We start from the raw sequence: 22,502 nt of genomic DNA on the forward strand, positions 1-22,502 counted from the left end.
CAAGCTGCAGCTGGGGCTGCTGCCTGCCTGACCAGGCTCCCACACGTGCCGACCGCAGCCGCCCCAGGGGACTGCGGGGAGCGTGAAGAGCGCAGGTCCCGCGGCGGCGCAGCGCGGCTCAGGCGTCGGAGCGGACGGCCTCGGGCGCCGCCGCCTCCGCCTCCATGGCTGTTTACCCGGCTGCATTGTGGGAGTTTGACCTCCGCCGCCGCCGCTGCCGCCAACCGCCGCCTCAGCCTGCGCCGCCGCCGCCGCCGCCGCCGCCGCCGCCGCAGCGCACGCCATGGGAGCCGTGACTGATGGTGAGGCTGCTCCCGCTACCTTGGCTGGGTCCTGGTAGCAGAGGCCTGCATGGCCGTTTCCTGGAGCCCGTGGCGTCCCCAGGCATAACCCTGGGGCCCCGCGGACTCCCGGGCTGCTCCTGGGAGGCCACGCTGGGCCCTGGGGAAGCTGTGTCGGGTGCTGGGGACGCACGTGGGCGGGTGGTGCCTGGAAAGGGTTCCGACTGTCGGGGACGAGCTAAGGGAGCGCTTGGTGTGGTGGTGGGCTACGAGGAGCCTCAAAGGGGAGGAGGTGGAGAAGGCCGAGGAGGCCCTGTATCCCGGGTCCGCAGGGGTCCACATGGTGTGTGGACAGCCATGGGAAGCAGTGGGAATCCGGCGATGGGGCGGGGTTGGGGCCAGCCGGGAAGGAGAAAAGGTCCAGGACTGGTGTACCGGTGGTGTCACCGGTAACACCTGGAGGAGCCCTAAGGACAGAATGGGAAGGGCCCCTCACCATGGGGTGCATCTCAGGGGGACCCGGAACTGGCCCTGGGTTGGGATTGGGGCACAGGCAGATTACGGTCGGTTGAGGCCCCGGGCGCAGGAGAAAATATTGGGCCCCTTAAAAAAAAAGAGAGAGGGAAAATAAAAATACATGTTAACCATATTTTATGCAGCGTAATAATGAAACCAAACTTGGTGTCATTAGAAAAAAGTGTAAAGCTGGGGTTTTGCGAGGCCCCTTTGAAGTCGGGGAACAAGGCACGTGCGGGGTGCTCCTGCCATTAAATCCGCCTCTGAGTTGGGGTTGGAGAGAGGGCGCCGGGACAGTACTGTAGAGGAGTCGATGTGGACCGCTTCTGAAGGACAGTCGGTGAGTGTGCGTGGGAGACTGGTGAGGTAAGGAGCCAGTGCAGGGATGGAGCCACCTAGGATAGATGAGGACAATTAGAGAATTGAGTGTGTGGACGGCTTGGGGAGGGCGCTTCATCTGTCGGAATGGGGGAGGGGCAGAGGCAGAGGCTGGGTTTGTGGAAAGCTGCGAGGGCAGTTGAGGACGATGTCCTAGGTGAGGAGGGGCCGCGAGGGTGGTCTGTGGACTGAGAGCAGAAATAAAATAGCTTGAGGCCTTGAGGAAGGTGGACTGGCATGATGGGCAGCGGAGGGAGAACCCAAGAAGCTATCCAGTTAGGGAGGAAGTCCTTTGATCTCTGGGAAGGGGAAATATAGGGACGCCAGGTTTATTTGAAGAGAGAGGAACTAGTAGTCATAGATACCTGTGGAGAGGACACTTCTGAAGAGTTGGGTGTAGACAGGTTTCCACAGTAAGGAGCTGCACAATGGGAAGAAGGGTAATAGGCCCAAATTTATGGGTGTGATAAGGAGTAGATTGGGGGGGGGAGCGGTTCTTAAAGTACCAGGAACTACATGGGAAAATTTAACTTTTCTTCATTCCAGTTTCATTGATTCAGTAGATATTCATCCCACCTGGGCTTGACTTTAGGCTTACAACCCAGAACCAACAGGCAGGACCTTTTGCTCCTCTGAGGTTACAGTCTGGTGGGAAAGACACGCTGGATAATTAGTTTCAAGCATAGCCAATGTTACCAAGGTTGGGAACTGTAGAGGCATGTAACAAAGATTACTTGAATCATTCTTGGAGATCAGAAAGCCTCCCTGAAAAAGTTACCCTTAATTCCATCATAAAGGATGAATAAATATAGTTGGATGGAGTTCCAGGTAGGGCATGACTTGTACAAGGCCCCAAAGTGTGGGAAAAACTGAAACATGACAAATATTGGCTAGAATTTTAAAAGTTATGAGCCAGAGATTTCTGAGGGCAATGGGAAATCGTTAAATGTTTTTAACATTGGTCTGTTGTAATCAGATTTGCACTAAAAAAGAGGGCTACTATAGTCTGCTGTGCGAAAAATGATGAAAGTGAGGAGTTCCCTCCCCTACTTCTAACATTTATAATAGTATTTATTGTGAGTCAAACAGTGTTCTAATTATTGTCCCCACTTTACAGATGAAACTAGGGCACCAAGATGTTAAGTAACTTGCCCAAGGTTGCACAGATAGTAAGTCTAGAACCTGGGCTCAAAACTATGCTGTCTAGCTCCAGAGTTCTTGCCCTTTACCATTATTCTTCCTGTCTCTCAGCTACTACTGCTGTGGTCCTTATAAGAGTTAATGGGAGCTCCAGCAAAGTGGGAATGCAGAGAAGTGGAGATGTGGGAGAGAAATTTATGAGTGAGTATGTCAGGGTTTCAATGACTGAGTGGATGTGAGGGGAAGGATGAGGATTATCCCAGGTGTTGGAGTGACTGTATACTTGTTCATGCTCCTGTACTTCTCTATTTATTGAGGTAGAGAACTTCAAAGGAGAGAGGTTTTATCAGATAGGAGATAAGAAGGAAAGATGGGTACTGCTAAAGTTAGGGACTGCAGTCAGATGCCCCCCACATCCTGAGAGGCCACAGGAACTAACATATGCAAGCTGTCTGACCTTGAGCAGGTTAGTGAACCTCTTTGAGCCTCAGTTTCATTCTTTGTATGGGGATAATAATAAAATCTACCTCATAGGGTTGTTCTGAGGATTAAATGCAATAGAAGTTGTAAAGTGCTTTTTGATACATAATAATGTTCAGTAAATATTAAATGTAAGAGCTGGTTTACTCATCTCTCCTCCACTTTCCTTGGATGAGAACTGTGCCTTCTTCCTCTTCTTAATCTGTATACACTTTTCCTTTTCTGTAGACAGACCTACCTCATCCATTTCCCTTTTCTCTTTCCTAGAACCAGTTAACCTTTCACCTGTAACCACATTATTTCATATATATTGCTACTGTAGCCCTTAACACTTAACTTGGCTTTTTCTAGAAGATATTTACAGCAGCTCGCTATATGATTAAACGCAAAATAAATGGATGAGAAAGCAGGGCAAAAAGAACATGAAGACTAGAAAAAATAAGAGGAAGTTAGAACTGGGGGTGATCCTCAAAATGCTAGGGTACACTTATTAGGAAAGCTGCAGTGGTTCCAAGAGGCAGGAGCTGGCCTATTCTGTGATGTAGTGTTTACGAGAGAAGGTAACATTAGATAACCAGAACAAGCTTTTTTTTAAATGCTGGAGGAAAATTTATCTTTGGTGTGCTTATAAAGAAAAGCCAGTGTCATATCATTAACTCCTTTGCAATACCGAGGATCATTGGGCTGTAAATTAGCACATTACTTACTAGGTCAAACAAGGCTAAATCACAAGTCAGAAAGCATTCTAAACCCAATAGACTATGTGGTTTAGGTGAATAGCTTTGCTGGTCTGCCTTAATTTAAAACAAGGTTTATTTATTTATTTATATTTTGCTTGTTTGCTTTAAGAATATCTAGATCATAGAGGAAAGGGCAAACTATAACTTCTTTAGGCAATTCTCTATAAATATGCTTTTCTTCAACTGAGATTTTGGTAAAAATTAAGCAGAAGTAAAAGACATGTGATAGGCCAACAAATATCTATTGCATACCTCCTAGGCACAGTGCCAGGTACTGGGTACAGCAGTAAACTACAGGAGAAGGCCTGACTCCTACTTGGGGAAAAGAAGCAATTTTGTGTGATCAGTCAGTAAATAAGATAATTTCTGAAAAAGAACATAATGTCTGAAGTTAATTGAGTTTTGAGAATGAATTAGATAGAATGTATGAGAGAGTAATGAGGAAAGGCTGCCAACAACTAGGTTAAAATAGGGTGATCAGGTATGGCCACTCTCAAAAGTGGCATTTAATGTGAGACCCACAAGGGTCAACTCTGTGAAGACCCCAGAAAAGTATTCCATATAGAGAGGCAACAGCTAGTACAGAGGCCTGAGGTGAAAACAAGCTCTTCTCCCTTCAGGGAGGATAAGGGAGGCCACTGAGGGTGGACCCAGCAGCAGTGTGACACAAAAGGAGTTTGAAAAAAATTAACTGAAGAGCCTTCTGGGCTATGGGAAGGTGATTGGGTTGTCTTCTGCGGTATTTGGAAATGACTGGAGGATTTTAAGCAGATTAGTGATCTGATACATCGTTTTGATCATTCTGGGTTGCTGTGTAAAGAATGGATTGTAGGACAACAAGAATGGAAGCAGGAAGGCCAATGAGGGGTATTCCAAATGAGAGCTGAGGTAGGCTTGAATTGGGGAGATGGCAGTGAAGACTGAGAAGTGGGTGGTTTAGATATCTCAGTCATCTTGAAAAGTTGTTGGAGGAATACCAGTACTTGTCTCCAGAACGCAGATGGGGGATGTTGTCTTCTTATGAATCTGAATCTGAGGTGCCTGACAAGGTGTTGTGTTCTCATGTTATCCTTACATATGGGTCTGCCTAGCTAACTGAATGGCTAACTCTTGGAAGACAAGCTCTTTATTTCCTGCACCAAGCACAAGGAAATATTGATTAATTTGAGAAACTTCCCTGCCTCAGAGGGAAGGAAAGAAACAAGGTATTGTTATCTTTAGATGCTGAACTACCGATATTATCACCAGCACAGTCATTTTAGAGATGGAGAAATGGAGATCTTAGGAAGTCAGTGACTTACTGTCATATAGCCAGTTATTGGCAAAGCTCTTCTCTCCTATTGTACCCCAGCATTTTGGCTAACTGAAAAGCATTTAGATGTCACTTCTAATTTAAACTATGTTCACAGTTTGTATTTTTATTGTTTAAGGGTGCTGAACAGTGTCAGTATCCTGATAGAAATCATTTCAGAACCCTTTTTGCAATAGAGAGAATATTAGGTAGATATATTGATATGCCAGAGCAACAGATGGGAGATGAGAAGGGGGTGGAAGGGAGCTGGATGTGACTGTACATTCCATTTAACAGAGTTTGTCAGTTTTGACAGTGTTTAGTTTTTTGTTTTTTTTTTTAATTAGAATGTGTGATTCATGGCTATATGCTTGTTAAAACTTGAAATACTGGTTTTAAATATGCCTATGAACAATGTGACAAAATAATAGAACTGTACTATGATTTTCTAATCATGTAATTGTTTATATTTTCCTTTGACTACAGAGGAGACACCACTAATCTGTAAAGGAAGATAATACACACTCTGTAGGGTTGTTTCAGGGATGAAGTGTATGTAATACTATATATAAAGCACTTTGAATGACTGTTTATTTTATTGTCCAAACCAGGACACTTTTCAGAGTGATAGGAAACAAACAAATGTGTGGTTATCAAATAGGAGTGTATAAACACTGTATAAGTGTCTGCTGCTGCTGCTGTTATTTCTATTTCAGTTGCTGTTCCAATGTTAATTAGATGTTTGTGGGTACATGGGTTTTTTGTTTTCCTACTAGTGCCAATGAATTTTCCCACTTTGTATCTTAGGCTGTGGCCCCAGCGCAGAGGTTACTACTACTATTCAACTATTAAATATTGTTTCTTTAGCCAAAATAAATGATTTCACAAAGCAAGATTGGAGTCTCAGTCTTGATTTTATTAGCACCATACTCTTAATGTTTAAATAAATCTAGAGAAAAACAAAGGCCGTAAACACAATATTTTTGCTTTTCTAAAATTTAATTTTGGTTTTAGTAATTTACTTTGGCACTAGCAATTTCTTTAGACTGGTCCTAAGTATCTTGTGAGAAATCAGTATTTTCATAAAGGAGTCAAATTATCTAATTTTTTCCACCTTCCACTTCTGAGTCTCTAATAGAGTTGGCTTTAAAAATTGTTTTTAATGATTTTAAGCTTCCTGAAAGGAGGGTCTAGGTGTTATTTTACCATAAGGAATCTAACACAATGGAATAAATGTAATTCAGCTTAAGAACTCTTGAGAGGTGGTGAGCTAATGATAAATCTAACAGGAATTTGCACGCACATTGTTTTTACATGGCCTTAGTTTCTCTTATTGTTAACAGTTCAGGTCAAGCCAGTTTCCTTCTAGTTGTTAATACATCATTGACTTATTAAGGAAATTGATTAGAACTTTTTAATACAGAAAAAAATGAAGGAAAATACCTCAAAATGACCATTAAGTTCACCACCTAGATAACCACTGTTAATGTTTTTTTAAAGTAATACATATGAGAAAATTCAAGAGGAAATATGACAAGTAAGCACCTTCCTGGAATTACCTTCCATTACTAATCCCTCCCCCAAAGGTAATCACTAGAAACTTTTTCGTGTGCCTTCCAGAATGATTTTTAAATGCCCATAGAAGATAAAAAGCACCTTCTGTAGTTCCAGACTCCTGAGTTTGAGTCCCAGCTCTGTTCCTTACTTCCTGTGACATTTAATTTGGGGCAAGTAAAAAAAATTTTTTTTACTTGGATCTGTAAAATAGGATTAATATATACTTATTAGGGCTGTTCTGCAGATTAAATGTGTTTATATGTGAAAAGCACTTAGAACAGTACTTAGCGCATTGCAAGCATTATATATCTGTTAATATGCCAATATGTATATATCCTTTAAAATTTTATATGAGGGAGAAGACCCAAAAAACCTGGAATTATCTTCTAGAGTGGGGGCCCCTTGTAATATAGAATTCCCCCGCTAGGTGAGTGTTCTACGAATCCATCTATATCAGTGTACGAACTGGTGGTGTTATGAGAGGCTGCATTTGGCTTCAGTGAATTTTGTTTGAAGCCTCTTTCAACACGTTTGCCCATTTCATGATGGGTGACTTACTAGCGCACCTGCCCACACCACACTAAGCGTTTAGCAGTTTTTGACCAAAAATGGCATGACCCCCATGCTCACCCTCCCTATGCACCCAGTCTCGAGCAACTTCTTTTTGTTTTCCTGGATAAAAAAAAGTCCTCAAAGGAAAATGCCTTGCCGATGTGCAAGAGGTAAAAGAAGCACTAAGAGTTTTACATCAAAGTAGCCGAATTTAGAAACTTTTGAGTTGTGGGAAAAAATGTCTCGACAGAAATATTGCATCAAATGGAGAGTACTTTGAAGGTGACCGGAGTTTAAATATGTAAGAATACACAATTTTTTATAAATAAATTCCTTTTTATGGATTCCCCCTTGTATAAGTGTTTCCACACTCTTCTGTATTATACTCCTGTAATTAATGATAGAGCTTGGAGCTTTTCCTACCTCATTCCTTTGTATAAATGTGTAATATTCTAACTTACAAAACATTTAGCTATTTTCAGTTATTTTACTCTTATAAATAGTGTCACAGTGGAGCTATTTGCACAGATGTCTTTGCCCACTTGTGGGAATAATTTCTAGAATACAGGTCATACGGTATATATAATTTTAATTTTGATACATATTTACTACATTGCCCTATTAGCCAGCTGTTTTTCCACTGTAATCCTATCTCAGATTGTTATCCCGTCTTGTGGTTTTCAGTTTGGATCCAGAGGGTTTGAAAATGCCAGTGGTGGGTTTGTGTGCCTACAGAATTCCTTGCTAACTTGCCTTTAGAAAGGAAATGCTAATAATTGTTGGTAGGTCCCAAGATTGCTATTTCCTAGGAGCAGGTGAGGTTGCAGTGCTGTGAGGGTGGGGAGTAAAATTTGACACTAGATGGAGGTTACCTAACAATGAACCTCTTGCCATTGGCTGTCAAGCCTTGACCTGTCCCTAAAGATGTATTTTGGAAGTTGGCCCACCGTTATTATTTTCCAAATTATTTTCCTCTTTCCGTTTTGAATATTTATTCTTAGATATTCTTAAAAGTTGTTTCGCAGTGGAGGTTCTAATAGCTACTATGAGGAATAGCAACTATGGGTTTTAAAAGGAATATTAATCTGGGTTTATGAGAGATTGTCTTTCCACACTAAAATGAGAACACAGTTTAAATGGTTGTGTCACCTGACAAGAGGCTTGGAAATGGAGAATTGACCTAGTAATTATAAAAGAAAAATTTCTTCCTACCTCCCTGTTTATGGAAAATGCACATTAAAATCTAACCCCCTGAAAAGACTTCTTGAGGCTTAGCATCTTAAGTAATTTTATATTTCTTCTATGTAGAGGTTGGCAGATAAGATGGGAAGGGGTCTAACATGCATCTCAATTTTGTGAGTGAATATTTGCTTATTAGCATACACGTGTCAAAACTGATTTTAAAGTGATTTTTGAGTAGTACAACCGTTTTGTAAGTATAATTATGGTACAACCTACAATATAACTGAATGCAGTGGGAATTCCCTGTAAACCTAAAGTCAAATGGAAAACCACCATTCGCTAGGCAGATATTAAGTATTTGGGTTTAAAATCTCTTTACAGATGGTCTTGATCCTCATAGTCAGTAAAGAAAGTAATTATGACTACTAATGAATGATGTTGATAACATCAATAAAATAGATTCTAAGCCAGCTGTACTATTTTTATAGGGTGAGCCATGGTCTACCAGAATCATTAACATTAGCATTCATATTGCTTATAAAGGGCTTCAAGCATGATATGGTTTATGAAGTCAATGTATATAGTAAACAAAACATGTTTTAGTTGTGTTCAATCTAGAGCTAATGGATGAGGTATCATTAAAAATAATAATGCACATACCACGTGTGTTAGGAACCATCAGCAGCAGGCCATTCTTGAATTTCACAAGAGCAGAGCCTATTTTCAAACTGGCACCTCATCCCTTTGTTTGATTTTTGTCGTTGTTGGAGTTATGCTTTGCTTTATATCTCGTTTTTCAGTAGTTCTCATCCCCAGAGAATTTTTTCGGCAACTGTCCATGCAGTTTAAGCTAGAACTATTGTGACCTTACAATATGGAGTTGAGACAGAAGCAAATTTGTGAGAGATCATAATTGGGCAAACTGTTGTATGCATAAATGCATAATATCTAAGTATATTGATTTATCTATAAATATTAAACATTTACTCACTTTTTAGCATTTTTAGGATGATACAAGTTGTAGATTAAATTTAACATAAAGATAAGGATACCTTTCTTCCCCCTGATTCTCTACTATGAACAGGCATTATGCTCCTTTATATATATTTTCATAAAATTTCATGGCAGTCTTACAAAGTAGATAGTTTCATTCCCATTTTACAAATCAAGTTAAATATTGGTCACGTACACTGCGCTGATCAGAAGAATGGCCCCAGTTTTGACTTCTGGCCCAGTAGTTTGGCTGTGAAGACATGCTCTGCTCTTAAAACAGGGATAGGACTAAAGCCCCAGAAAGTGGCCTTGAGTGGTTTGACGGAATCCTCAGCTGGGGCTACCAGACAGGTCATACCAGACTCCTTCTTGTGCCTCCCAGTGTTGGCATTGGCCCTGTCTTCTCCTAACCGAGTCTCTTCTCAGCCCTGACCTGCCTTCCAGGACCCGTGATTCTAATCTCTACTTTAATTCATGCTATTTTAGCTCCTAACTGTATATGCTTTGGTAGCCTCCTAACTACCGTTCCTGCCTTTGGCCTTTCTCCAGCCCTCAGCATAATCCTGCAGAAAGTTCTGCCCATGAATCTTTAGAAACTCCTAGTTGCCTAACAGCAAGATCCAGGTCTACTAGTATGGCTTTTACGGGTGCAGACTCTCACAATCTGACCACAAACAGCCTTTATGTGGTTGGGTCCTGATATTTGTCTTCATTGACACATCCTCGCTGATGTTTGAGGGTAGGCATGTGCCTGATCCAGCTGCTGCAGTTTACATCTTTCTCCCTGTCTGGAATGGGGGCCAGGAAAAGGACTTTAGCTTGCTATCTTTTTTAACCGTGTTATGAGGCATAATTGATATATAAACACTTGCACATATTCAATGTGTACAGTGTTGCATTTGGACATATACAAACGCCTATGATACCTTCACTACTTTATAGCTTTCTTTTTCAAATGACAGCTAACAGATTTTGAGTATGCATATGGTTCAAAAGCAAATAATATAAAAAGATATTTCTCATCTTCCAGCCCATTTCCCACCTATTCCCTTTTTTTTTTATTTTTATTTTTTTTTTATTTTGGTTTTTCAATTACAGTTGTCCCCTTTTCCCCTAATTTCTCTCCCCCACCCAACCCACCCCCTCTCCCGCAATCATATCCCTCCCCGTTGTCCATGTCCATGAGTCTTTTATACGGGTTCTTTGACTAATCCCACCTATTCCCTTAATACTGCCTCTCTCTCACTTTTATTAGTTTCTTGTATATCATTTCAGGGTATCTTTGTGACTATAAACACATGTGAATATATATTCTTATTCCCCCTCATTTTTTATATAAAAGAAACATGCCAAACATACAGTTCTTCACCTTGCTGTTTGACAAATTATCTTAAGTGACCGCTCTGTCAGCACGTTGATGTTATTGCTTTTTTATAGCTTCATGCTATTTCATCATATTCCTGTACCAGAATTTATTTAACTAGTCCCCTGTTAATGGACATATGTCATATTTCACATACGCAAGTAAATCTAGCATTATTGGTTCAAAGGTTATATATTACTTGAAATTTTGTTAGATGCCTTTTAGCTTTTTTGCTTGATTTTAAACGTCAAAAGAACAGCTCAAATTCAGCTTTCCCTAAAACCCCTGAGCCAAAGGGATTTCTCCTCCTAATCTCTTCTACTGTGTGTCTGTGTCAGTCACTTAACAATCACAGCCTCTTCTGTGCATGTGTATTCATATGTTTGTTATTTCTTCAACTAGAGTGAAATAACGTGGGCCTTTATTTCACATCCTCAGAACTTGCTGTGGTACCTTAGAGACAGATACATCTGCTCATTGATCAGATATTCATGTCTTTTGTTCAAAAAGAGAAATCTCTGCTGTGGACCTGAAGATAAGACAATTGCCTGTTACTTCTTGTTAGTGTTTTATGTAGACCATGCTCTCTTTGGAGGGCGGATGGTCCCAGGCAGGCACTACAAATCCAATTTTAAAATATTTATTGATCATCAGAAATGTAGACAGAGTGTGTGAGAGGCTAGGGAGGAAAAAGAATGAACAAGACATAGGACTGGTCCTCATGAACCCTTTCCCAAGTTTATTTGGCCTTTACACTGTTTTAAACATTTTTCAAAAACTTTTGTAATTAGGATAATACATGCATATATAAAAGTGCACAGATTTTAAGTATACAGGTGGAATGATAGCAAATCTGTTTGAAACTTTTTTTTGGGGGGTGGTTAGTTACTAAACTTGAATCTCTTGAAAAATAAGTTCTGGTAATAACTTTCCCTTAGGGTAACCACTCCCCAGTTTCTCTATTCCTTGAATGCATTTACATTTGAAATCCCTGGTCCTCAATAACTAGTATGTCTAGGCATCTGGGAGGAAGAAGGGCTGGAGGTGGGAGGCTTGGAAAAGCAAAGGTAAGACAACTGGCAAAGGAATTGAACAGTTATCAGTTGAACACCAGACTGCTTACCCATTGTTATGTTTACTTTTATTGTAACAAAGTTAAAACATTTTTGTGGTTTTAAAAAAAATCAGTCTATTTTCTGCATTTTAATCTCTTCCAGGACTGTTTTGCCTCAGTCTCCTCAAATATCATTGTTGGTGGTTAAAAATGGAAAGCATTCCTTTGTATTTTAAAGTGTAAAATTAAAACACCTGATGAATCTGTATTTTGAGCAGCCTATCAAAGCCATGACTCTGAGAACAAAACCCAATTCTAAAATGTTTATCTGATGTCACAATAAATTTTAAAACAAGCCATCTGCCTTCTAGAGTTTATCACCACTGCACCTGTGCTCAAAAATACGTCTGCCTACACATAGGAACTGTTTAAAGATTTTTGTTGTTGATTCATCAGGCAGGCTCTCCAGGAACTATTCACACTTTAAAATTTTTTATTAAAAATGCATGCACATGTTAAAAACCAAACAAACACAATTTAGGAAATTAAATATTTTCTCATTCTTTGTCATCTCTCTTACCGGAAACAACCAGTATTACCAGTTTCGTGTTTATCCTTCCAAAGATATTCTCTGAATACATAAACACACCTCGTGTGATGTGTACACATATACACAGACACACACCACACTTCCCCTTTTCTACACATGGCAACAAGCTACAAACTTCTGTGCACCTGTTTTGTTTTCATTTTACCTAACATATCTAAAGAGGGTTTTGTTTCGGTTTTTTTTAGCAGTAGCATATACACCCACACTATTCTTTGGCTGCATAATATGTTTTATAATTTAAACAGTTTCTTCCTGGTGAATGTTTAGGTTTGCAATCTTTCCTCTACAAACAACAATCTTAAGGACATCTCTTTACATTTATCTTTCTGCATGGGTGCACATGTATCTATATTATGGATTCCTAGAATGTGCATTTTAAATATTGTTTGTTTTTGCTTATTTGTCCTACAAAGAGTGTACCTGTTTACATTCCATCAGTGTAAATGCAGTTTCTCAGCACCCTTGTGAACATTGTTATTATTGGGCCTTTTGATCTTTACCATTCTGATAGGTGAAAGTGATAATTATAGTGCAGTTTCAAATTCCCTTTCTCTTGTGATCCAGCATGATTTTGTCCATGAAGAACACTAGCTCCTGGCTGCCAGACCACTTCTTACTCATCATAATCATCTATGCTACTTTTCTAATTTCTCTTTTTCTTTGCTCTAGAGCAAAAGTGAGACTGACTTGTTTAAAAAAACAAAAAACAAAAACAAAAAAAACCTCATGGGAAGGAACATTGAAGTATAAGTAAATTACACAGTTTAAAAAACAAATCCATTCCTTTGTCTCTGATCTATCTCTCATCCTTTTTCCTAGTCTGCCACTATATCCTTAAATCCTCTTTTCTCTCTATCCCTTTTACCAGGACCTCACACTAGTAAGAGGGATATGAACACTTCAGTCTTCCTTCTGTCTGAACGGGTTTTTCCCAAAAAAGTTATCCAGCTATTGGCTTATTTCCTTGATGGTACCTGAAAATTAATTCTACTCAACAACCTAGCAAGTAGAATGAAAGTTTTGTGAGGGCATGGCTTTCTACTGCTACAACCCCAGTCCCTAGAGTAGTGCCTGACACAAATGGACAATAACTATTATGTATAGGTAGTAGTAAAACCTACATAATATAGAATTGACCATTTTAACAATGTTTAAGTGTGTAGTCCAGTAGCATTGAGTACATTTACATTTTAATAATTTTCTTTTGGATGAATGAATGAGTAGTGATATTGGTTATTGTTCCTGAAATTAACAAGAGCCAAATGGTCTTTTTAATTCACATCGTTCTTCTTTCCTCCAGATGAAGTCATACGGAAGCGTCTCCTAATTGATGGAGATGGTGCTGGAGATGATCGCAGAATTAATCTGCTAGTGAAAAGTTTCATTAAATGGTGCAATTCTGGGTCCCAGGAAGAGGGGTATTTCTGTTTACTATTGTTTTTATACCAATGTCCTGATATGATTTTAGACCTTATATACAATCCTGTTAATATTGCAGATTTTTACTCACCTTAAATGTCCAATTAAGTCAACTCTTGGATAATCAAGAGTAGATTTTTCTGGCCTTAGTTCTCTCACTAGAGAGGCCTGCTTTATATTTATTAAAATGAGCAGAAGGCATAGTGGTAAGAAGAAATGAAGATTAAATCCAGGCCATCATTTCACCACTTTTAGCTGATAAGAGTTTAAATATCTAAATGAAATGTTCTTTTTTTAGTAAGCTAATAGGTTGCTGCAAAGTTTTACATATATTTAATAATTTTTTTTAAATTAGAAAAATTTTGTCATTTGGATTAGCTTTTCACATAAATGTATGGAGTGAAAAAATTGTAAGAACAGAATTTTGAAGATTTAAAATATCTGGTCGAAATATGTAAAGTATTAAAAGCAAAATTCAAGCGTGTAGCTGTTTGAATTAAGCTTATTGATAGGAACAACAGTTCCATATTTGCATTTGTAAATAAAGCAGTTTATGAATTCAAGTACATTTGGAAAAAGAAAACATAAGGGCCAGATATTCTAAATTATTTTCAATAAAGCAAAGGATTCTCTCAGAACTTAATATAATTAGCAAATCTTTACACTATAAATATTTCAACTTTGGTAATCCTCAAAAATCTTTATTCTTTTTTTCTCTCTCTCTTTTATTAGATACAGCCAGTACCAACGTATGCTGAGTACACTGTCGCAATGTGAATTTTCAATGGGCAAAACTTTGCTTGTATATGATATGAATCTCAGAGAAATGGAAAATTATGAAAAAATTTACAAAGAAATAGGTAAAGTAACCTAAAGTAATTAATATTTATCTGATTTTAATTTTTATAGCCTCAAGGAAATAAGAGCTGCTAACATTTTTATTTGATTATTGGTAAAATAATAATAGTAAGAGTATAGTAAAATTAGTTACAAAAATGTATTTTAATACGATACAGTATTTTAAATTATAACTTTTTTATACGTTAGCATCAATTTTATTAGCAACAGAACTAATATAAAAATACTTTAAAGTTGAAAATGGATGGAGATTATACATGTTGTTATGATTATCTTAAACTTTTTATGTAGAATGTAGCATTGCTGGAGCACATGAAAAAATTGCTGAGTGCAAAAAACAAATTCTTCAAGCAAAACGAATACGAAAAAATCGCCAAGGTACGGGTTTTGTGGGCTTTAGTATGCAAGTACTTTTATTATTAACTAGTATTTTTATGCTGTTTTTAATGTTGTGAGGTAGAATCTTCAGCTAGAATTAACCTGAATTATAAAAAAGAATTAGGAGCCAAATTAATTCTTTAAAATTATATTATTCTTTAAAATAGAGAAGGAAGGCTATGCTGAAAAAACTTTTTTCCCCCTGGATTGAATTGATTATGCACATATTTCTTAAGTGTTCAGGTTTTTGTTTATTTGTTTTCTGTCTTCAGATCCCTTTGCCTAAATAAAATTATAGTTAATCAGCAAAGGCTATTTATACAAGTACACTAGATTTAGGGTTTTGTTTGTTGTTTATTTGTTTGTTTAATTGAGCTACTTAAAAAAAAGAGTTTAAGCCCATTTTGTACAAAAGAGGCATACATTTATAAGCTGCCAAAATAATAAGAGGAATGTTAAATTTTGTTTTGTTTTGATCTCTTTTGTTTTTAAATTAGGGTATGTCATTGCAATCCATAAAAACTATTTCAAAATAATTTGTAATGGCAGGGCATTGTTCATACTATATGTAAATTGAAAGAAAGGTAAAAATATAACGTATAATCAGAATTGTGACATATATGAAAAACTAGAAGAAAGTGGAAAATGTTAATGGTTATTTGAGGGTTGTAGGTTTTTATGGCTTAAATTTTTCCTTTTCCTTTTTTTTTTTTTTTTTACACTGAGCATGTATTATTTTGTAATCTAAAAAAGTTACTAAAAATAGAACTTATCAAATATGCTGATTTCTAAAACAATAAATTTAATTTTTAATGAGCTAATTAAGATGATGTTGAACTCCCTATTTTTAAAAGTTAGTGTTTGATTTCAGTGGCAAATTTACAGCAAGATGTACCAGCTTATTTAATAATTAATATTAATTCTAAATTCTTAAAATGTTTTACATTGTTTTTGTTGACTAATGAAGCTTTTAAATGAATGCTGCCATTTGTCATTCAAGAGAAAGTTAACAGGAGATACATGACTTATCCTGGAAGTCTCAGTGGAGCAGAAACAAGGTTCCTGGATTTTAAATCACTTCTAAGTTTCTGAAATCATTACCTTTAGAATGAGTGAAGTATAATTTGCTGTTATCTAAGATCTGAAATTCATGGTATGATATATTTACCTTGCTGATCTTTTATATGCTGGGCAAATAGTAAATACAATCCTCTTTAGAATCAGTCCATTTGACGATCAGTAATGACTTTCAGATCACTTATGCTTTGGCTGGCCCCTTGTATTCTGCCCATGAATTGGTAAACAAAATACAGAGTAGGAGCTTAAGTCCTTGTTTTTTGGAACATTTGAAGTCATGTTTCATTACAATTATATCTGAATCACGTGAAACTGGCAATACCCTTTCCATCCTGCAATGTTTTCATCTCTTTAGTACTAGGAAAGTGATTAGGAGAGATTTGTGATATTATTCATTTTGTTTTGATATCCAAATTCAAAAAAACCTTAAGATGGTAAATATTTTTATATATTTCAGAATACGATGCTTTGGCAAAAGTGATTCAGCATCATCCAGACAGACATGAGACATTAAAGTAAGTTTAGAGCTTTACTTGAAAGTAACTAATTTTTATATATCGTCGGCGGTGGCAGCCGTCCGTCTCGAGAGACGATGGTGTAGCTTCTTAAGAGTCTATCTGCACTGCCGAGAATGGCTGTGCAGTCCGACTCGGGAGTGACACGGTATCTGTCTCCTCCCGTGTTGAATCGACATCTTGCGATGACGCTGGAGTGTCCTCTCCAGTGAAGCTGAAGCTACAGAACCTGGGCAGGGTGATATGGAGGGTCTGCTGTTGCCCATGCAGCAGACCCCCCCTCTCTTCGCAGCTGAAGGGTCCAAGAGAAAGACGGAGTCAATACAGCTTGGATTCAGGTGCGCCGCAGGAGTTGTCGGTGTTGACTACAACGTCAAACCGCCTTAGGGACTCCAGCTCCGGATTTTCTGTCGGGGTTTACTCCCTTAGCCTTTCCCCTGAAGAGGTATGCCGCAAGGCAGCGGAGGTTTTTTGGAGTCAGAGTTTTCCTTCTCTGATGTGCCCTGACTGGAAGATCGAACCAGCGACACTTAGCTCGCAGGCCGATGCTCAATCCACTGAGCCAAACCAGCCAGGGGCAACATTAGCAAAGTAAAAAGACAACCCACAGAATGGTAGAACATATTAGCCTATACATCTGATACAGTGTTAATCTTTATATATAAATGTATACATATTAGCCTATCCATTTTTATGGGTAAACTTTATATGCTCCAAAAGGATAAGATAGTCAATATGATGTATTCTAATACTGTTGATTAGATTTTATTTTTCCTGCCTTACTGCTATAGTTCTAAAATAAATGCATATAATAGGCATTAATATGAAAATGATAAATAGAATATGGTCTACTCATATAGTATAATACTAAATAGCAGTTTAAAAGAATAAAAGTAGCCCTGAATGGTGTGGGTCAGTGGATTGGGTGTTGCCCTGCAAACCAAAAGGTCACTGGTTCAATTCTGGTCAGGGCGCATGCCTGGGTTTCAGACTAGGTTCCCAGTTAGGGACGTGTGAGAGACAATCAATGTTTCTCTCATGCATCAATATTTCTCCCCTCTTTCTCCATCATTTCCTCTTTCTCCATCATTTCCCCTTTCTCTAAAAATAAATAAATAAATAAAATCTTTTAAAAAATGAAAAGAATAAAGTACTTTTTAAATATAGATCTCAAAAACATAATCAGAGAAAAGAAAAACAAGGCATATATAATATTAAATTATTCTTAAGTTTCTAAAGTACATGTAGAGTTACAATCATTTATAAAAGTTATAGCACCCCAGAATATTATATTGTAACACTGCATGGAATTTAGGGATACAAATATATACATATACATTTTAAAAAGGATTGGAATGATATAGTGATTGCCTAAGTGGGAGGTAAAGGAAAAAAAACAGTTTCAGATAGAGGATTGGAGGTAAGGTTACAAGTGTATTTCAAATTAATCAACAATTAACCTGCAATGTTTTATTTCTTTAAAAAAAAAAAAACTTGAAATAAGTATGGTAAAATGTTGTTAAATTTATCCATTCTTGAGGTTTGATATTTTGTTATCTGTAGCTTTCCTGTACTTTAAAGAATATCTAGAAATTTAATTTTAATGAAAGAAAGTGCCTATTTAGAAGTTAAGAAGAAATTATATTAGCAAAAAGGCTCATCATAGCAAGATGGAGACGTAGGTAAACATGGCTCGCTCCCTTGCACAACCACAGCAAAAATTACAACTAAAATACAAAACAACTATCACCTAGAAACATTAGAAAACCGAACTGTATGGAAGTCTGACAACAAGGAATTAAAGAAGCCACATTCATCCAGATAAGAAGGAGGGGCAGAGATGCTCAGAGTCACGAAGATGTGAAGTGGACGGTCCCACACCCATGTGTGGTAGATAAAAATCAGGAGGGATACCTCGAGGATGAGGGATCTGACCACCTAGCCCAAGGTTCCAGAGCCAGGAATATAAGTCCTCATAACTTCTAGTTATAAAAACCAGTGGAGTTGGGACAGCAGACTCACTCCCTCTGGGCTCCAGCACTGGGGCAGCAGCTGGAAGTGCACCAGTGGCATACAGGGAGAAACCGAAGTGTCTGGTATCAGGGTGAGTGCCAGGGGACAGCATCCTCCCATACAAAACTCTAGAGGCCAGACAAAAGGCATTGCCCACTTTGTGAGCCCTCCCCAATACAGCACCACAGAGCGGCAACACCATAATGAAGATTGCATCAACTTGGTTCAAACAGGTTGCCCAGCACTTGCAATTACCTAAGGCTCTACCGCATCCAGCTTACCTGTGCACTTTTCTACAATAGGCCATGCTACTAAGGCAGGGAGTGAGAGCAGTTCTACTGAATACATAGAAACAAACATAGGGAGGTTGCCAAAATGAGGAGACAAAGAAATATGGCCCAAATGAAGGAACAAAACAAAACTCCAGAAAAAGAACTAAACAAGATGGAGATAAGCAATGTATCAGATGCAGAGTTCAAAACCCTGGCTATTAGGATGCTCAGGGAACTCAGTGAAGGTTACACTATGTGAAATAAAGAAGAATTTACAGGGAACCAACAGTGGAGTGGATGAAGTTGAAAATCAAATCAATGATTTGGAACATAAGGAAGGAAAAAACATTCCATCAGAACAGCAAGAAGGAAAAAGAATCCCCAAAACAAGGATAGGCTAAGGAGCCTCTGGGACAACTTCAAACATACCAACATTTGAATCATAGGGGTACCAGAAGGAGAAGAGAAAGAGCAAGTTGTTGAAAACTTATGTAAAAAAATAATGAAGGAAAACTTCCCTAATTTAGCAAAGGAAATAGACATGCAAGTCCAGGAAACACAGAGTCCCAAACAAGATGAACCCAAAGAGTACTACACCAAGACACATCATAATTAAAATGCCAAAGTTTAAAAATAAAGAGAGAACCCTAAAAGCAGCAAGAGAAAATCAAAGAGTTACCTACAAAGGAAGTTCCCATAAGGCTATCAGCTGATTTCTCAAAAGATACTTTGCTGGCAAGGAGGGATTGACAAGAATATTCAAAGTGATGAAAAGCAAGGACCTAGAGCCTAGATTACTCTCTCCAGCAAGGCTATCATTTAGAATACGAGGCCAGAAAAAGTGCTTCCCAGGCAAGGTAAAGCTAAAGGAGTTCATCATCACCAAGTCATTATTGTATGAAATGTTAAAGGGACTTATTTAAGTAAAAGAAGATCAAAACTATGAACATTAAAATGACAATAAATTCACAACTATCAACAATTGAATCTAAAAAGCAAACTAAGCAAACAAGCAGAACAGAAACAGAATCATAGAACTGGAGATTATTTGGAATGTTATCTGTTGGGAAGGGGGAGACTGCGGAAAAAGATGCAGGGATTAAGAAGTACAAATTGGTAGGTACCAAATAGGGGGGATGTTAAGAACAATGTAGGAAATGGAGTAGCCAAAGAACTTATATGCATGACCCATGGATGTGAATTAAGGTAAGGGGGTGGGGGGAATAGCCGGAGGGAACGGGGGTACCGGCTGGAGGGAACAAAGGGGGAAAAGATGGGACAAATGTAATAGCATAAATAATAAAATATATTTACAAAAATAAATATCTCATCCTAGTAGTGTTATAACTCATCCTTTTTTATTTTTAAAATACTACTTAGTAACTAAAAAGTTAGGTATTGTGAATTCTGTTCCCCTAATTAGCAAAATATAACAGTTTTATTGTTTTTCAGGGCACTAGAGGCTCTGGGCAAAGAATTAGAGCATCTTTCACATATTAAAGAAAGTGTTGAAGACAAGGTATTTGCATATGTATTTTATAGACTTCATGATATGTGTGTTTATAGATAAATATGATTAAAATTAATTTTTTTTTTCTTGTCAACACAGCTGGAATTGAGACGGAAACAGTTTCACGTTCTTCTTAGTACCATCCACGAACTTCAGCAAACACTGGAAAGTAAGCTGAAATAGTTTCATAACAAATGTTTATGAAGATTTTTAATAGATCTAGGAGCATGCCTTTTAAAATATACATTTTTTAAATTTTTGATTTATTTATTGTGTTCTATTACAGTTGTCCCACTTTTTCCTCCCCTCACCCAGCCCACCCCTTCTCCCTCAGTCAATCTCCTAAAATATATATCTTAAAGAAAGAGTACACCTTCAGTATTAGAACATCAGTGTAGCTGAACAATGTTATAAGATATTCATATTGTTCGACTTTCTGAATATATGCAGAAAAGTTTGAATTTGTAGTAATATATGATTTAAACACATTCAGTAGTGTATATTAAGAGAAATTCAAGGTTGATATATTTGGACATTTCTTGGTTTATTATAGTTTATTGCTATAAAGTAACAATTCATGACCCAGGCAGACCATGATAAGTGAGTGAAGTAATTAGTGATAAGCATATTTGCATACTCAGTGAACATTGAGTGCTTTGGGGAGCTGGAGACTTGCTCATTATATTGGAAATTTCTGTGTTATCTGATCTGATTGTTTTCAAGAAAAGCCTAAGACCTAGATTTTGTGTGTCTGTGTGTATGTGTGTGTGTGTGTGTGTGTGTGAGAGAGAGAAATCTATCACATAAATTTTACATTTTGATTCAACTAATACACAAGAACAACCAAAACAGAACTCTTAAAACTAAGCACTTGTGTGCTAATTGCGGCCTTGAGCTGTCATTTTGCCATCTTTGTTTTAAATATGTTGGCTAATAAAGGACGAACATGTTCTCATGTATTTATTAAACATATAATTGAAGCAAATTTGATTAAGGATTTATGTTTCATTCTCAATTGCAGATGATGAAAAACTCTCAGATGTGGACGAGGCTCAGGAAACAAGCCTGGAAGCAGATCCGAAGCCATAGACAGGTGAACGCTCACCATTGCCAAGACTGTTGAAGCAGCAACATGATCTTAGTGTGTTTAGAATTTGCAGTTCTCTTGAGATATTTAAAGTTTTGACAGTGAACTACTCTTCTTTTAAATGTTAATGTACAATTCATATTTCTTCACACACAGGAAAATTACTTCAGCATAGATTTGTTTTATTGAAATACCTTTTTTATTCTTAAACTTAAAAGGTAGGAAGCAACATCCAAAAATGTTTAATAAAACTTTTTAAAGTCAGATAATGTTTGTGCTCATAGTTTTTAACTGTTAATGTTGATTTGCTTATAAAATAAGTTGAAGCTTGTGAGAAGGTGGATGTACATGAGAAAAATGAGTCATCTTCTGTAAATTGTTACCACTTTTGAAAATGGAGTACTCGAATAGGCTTCAGGAGGACTGTGAACATGTGAAGTTGGGTGCAAAATGTTTGTGGTGAATAGTCATTGTGTTCCAGGTTCCGTGATATTAAGCATCGCTGTGTAAGAGGTAATGCAAAATTAATCCATATGCATTACTTTCTAGATCTCTCTCCTTAATACTTGAGCAATGTGGTTGTTAAATATTTTGTTCATATTTTCTCTCTATTGTTTTGTTCTTTGAGAGTCATTTTCAATGGAAAAACATTGATAAAGTTAAGAGTAGTTTGAGATAAATAGCCTATGAAGATGGTCTTGCATAAAGAATTGTATGACCTCTTTAAAAATTAAGCTAAGGCTGAATAACCTATAATTTTCTTAAGTATTGAATTATATTTTTAATACATGTTAGGTTCCATTCTTATTTATTTTACTTCAGAAACATGACACTTTACATGAATCATACCTTAATAATGTTACATTTTTATAATTTTAATAAGAATTCTTTTATTTTTTTAATGAACATTTTAAATGAGCTCAGTTGTAGTTCATATTAAGTTTATAATACCTTTAAATGCTTCCTAATATTTTGTCTGGAAAATCGTGGGAGAAATTTTTTTGCAGAATTGTTATGCCTTAATAAATGTTTCTATTTCTCATTATTAGTAAGAATTATAAAGCAGAAATTGCTTGTATTGACTCAGGATTAAAAACCAATTTTTCCGAAAGCATTTTTTAAGCACTGTTGGGCAGAATATTCTTTAAAATGCCCCTTCCCCCATTGATTAATTTACTAGAGAAATTTACTCAGGATTATGTACCAAAAGGTAAGAATCCCTATGAAGATAACTTA

General features: G+C 37.5%; 1 protein-coding gene across 3 annotated transcripts; it reads left to right on the forward strand.

Moving 5' to 3' along the window:
• The first annotated feature begins 222 nt into the window (after positions 1-222).
• On the forward strand, positions 223-22,311 carry THOC7 (THO complex subunit 7). Of its 3 annotated transcripts, none has more exons than XM_090283895.1 (8): positions 223-302; positions 13,438-13,555; positions 14,289-14,416; positions 14,706-14,792; positions 16,327-16,384; positions 20,122-20,188; positions 20,279-20,348; positions 21,201-22,311. In XM_090283895.1, the coding sequence occupies exons 1-8, from the start codon at positions 284-286 to the stop codon at positions 21,266-21,268; spliced, it is 615 nt and encodes a 204-aa protein (XP_090140021.1). In that variant the 5' UTR covers positions 223-283; the 3' UTR covers positions 21,269-22,311. The 3 variants fall into 3 exon arrangements, with proteins under 3 accessions (XP_090140021.1, XP_090140019.1, XP_090140020.1); XM_090283893.1 differs by lacking the exon at positions 223-302 and adding an exon at positions 2,462-2,516; XM_090283894.1 differs by lacking the exon at positions 223-302 and adding an exon at positions 13,049-13,107.
• The last annotated feature ends 191 nt before the right edge of the window (positions 22,312-22,502 follow it).

The sequence above is a fragment of the Furipterus horrens genome, unplaced genomic scaffold, assembly GCF_987537825.1.
Source record: "Furipterus horrens unplaced genomic scaffold, mFurHor1.1.pri manual_scaffold_7, whole genome shotgun sequence".
Taxonomy (NCBI): Eukaryota; Metazoa; Chordata; class Mammalia; order Chiroptera; family Furipteridae; genus Furipterus; species Furipterus horrens.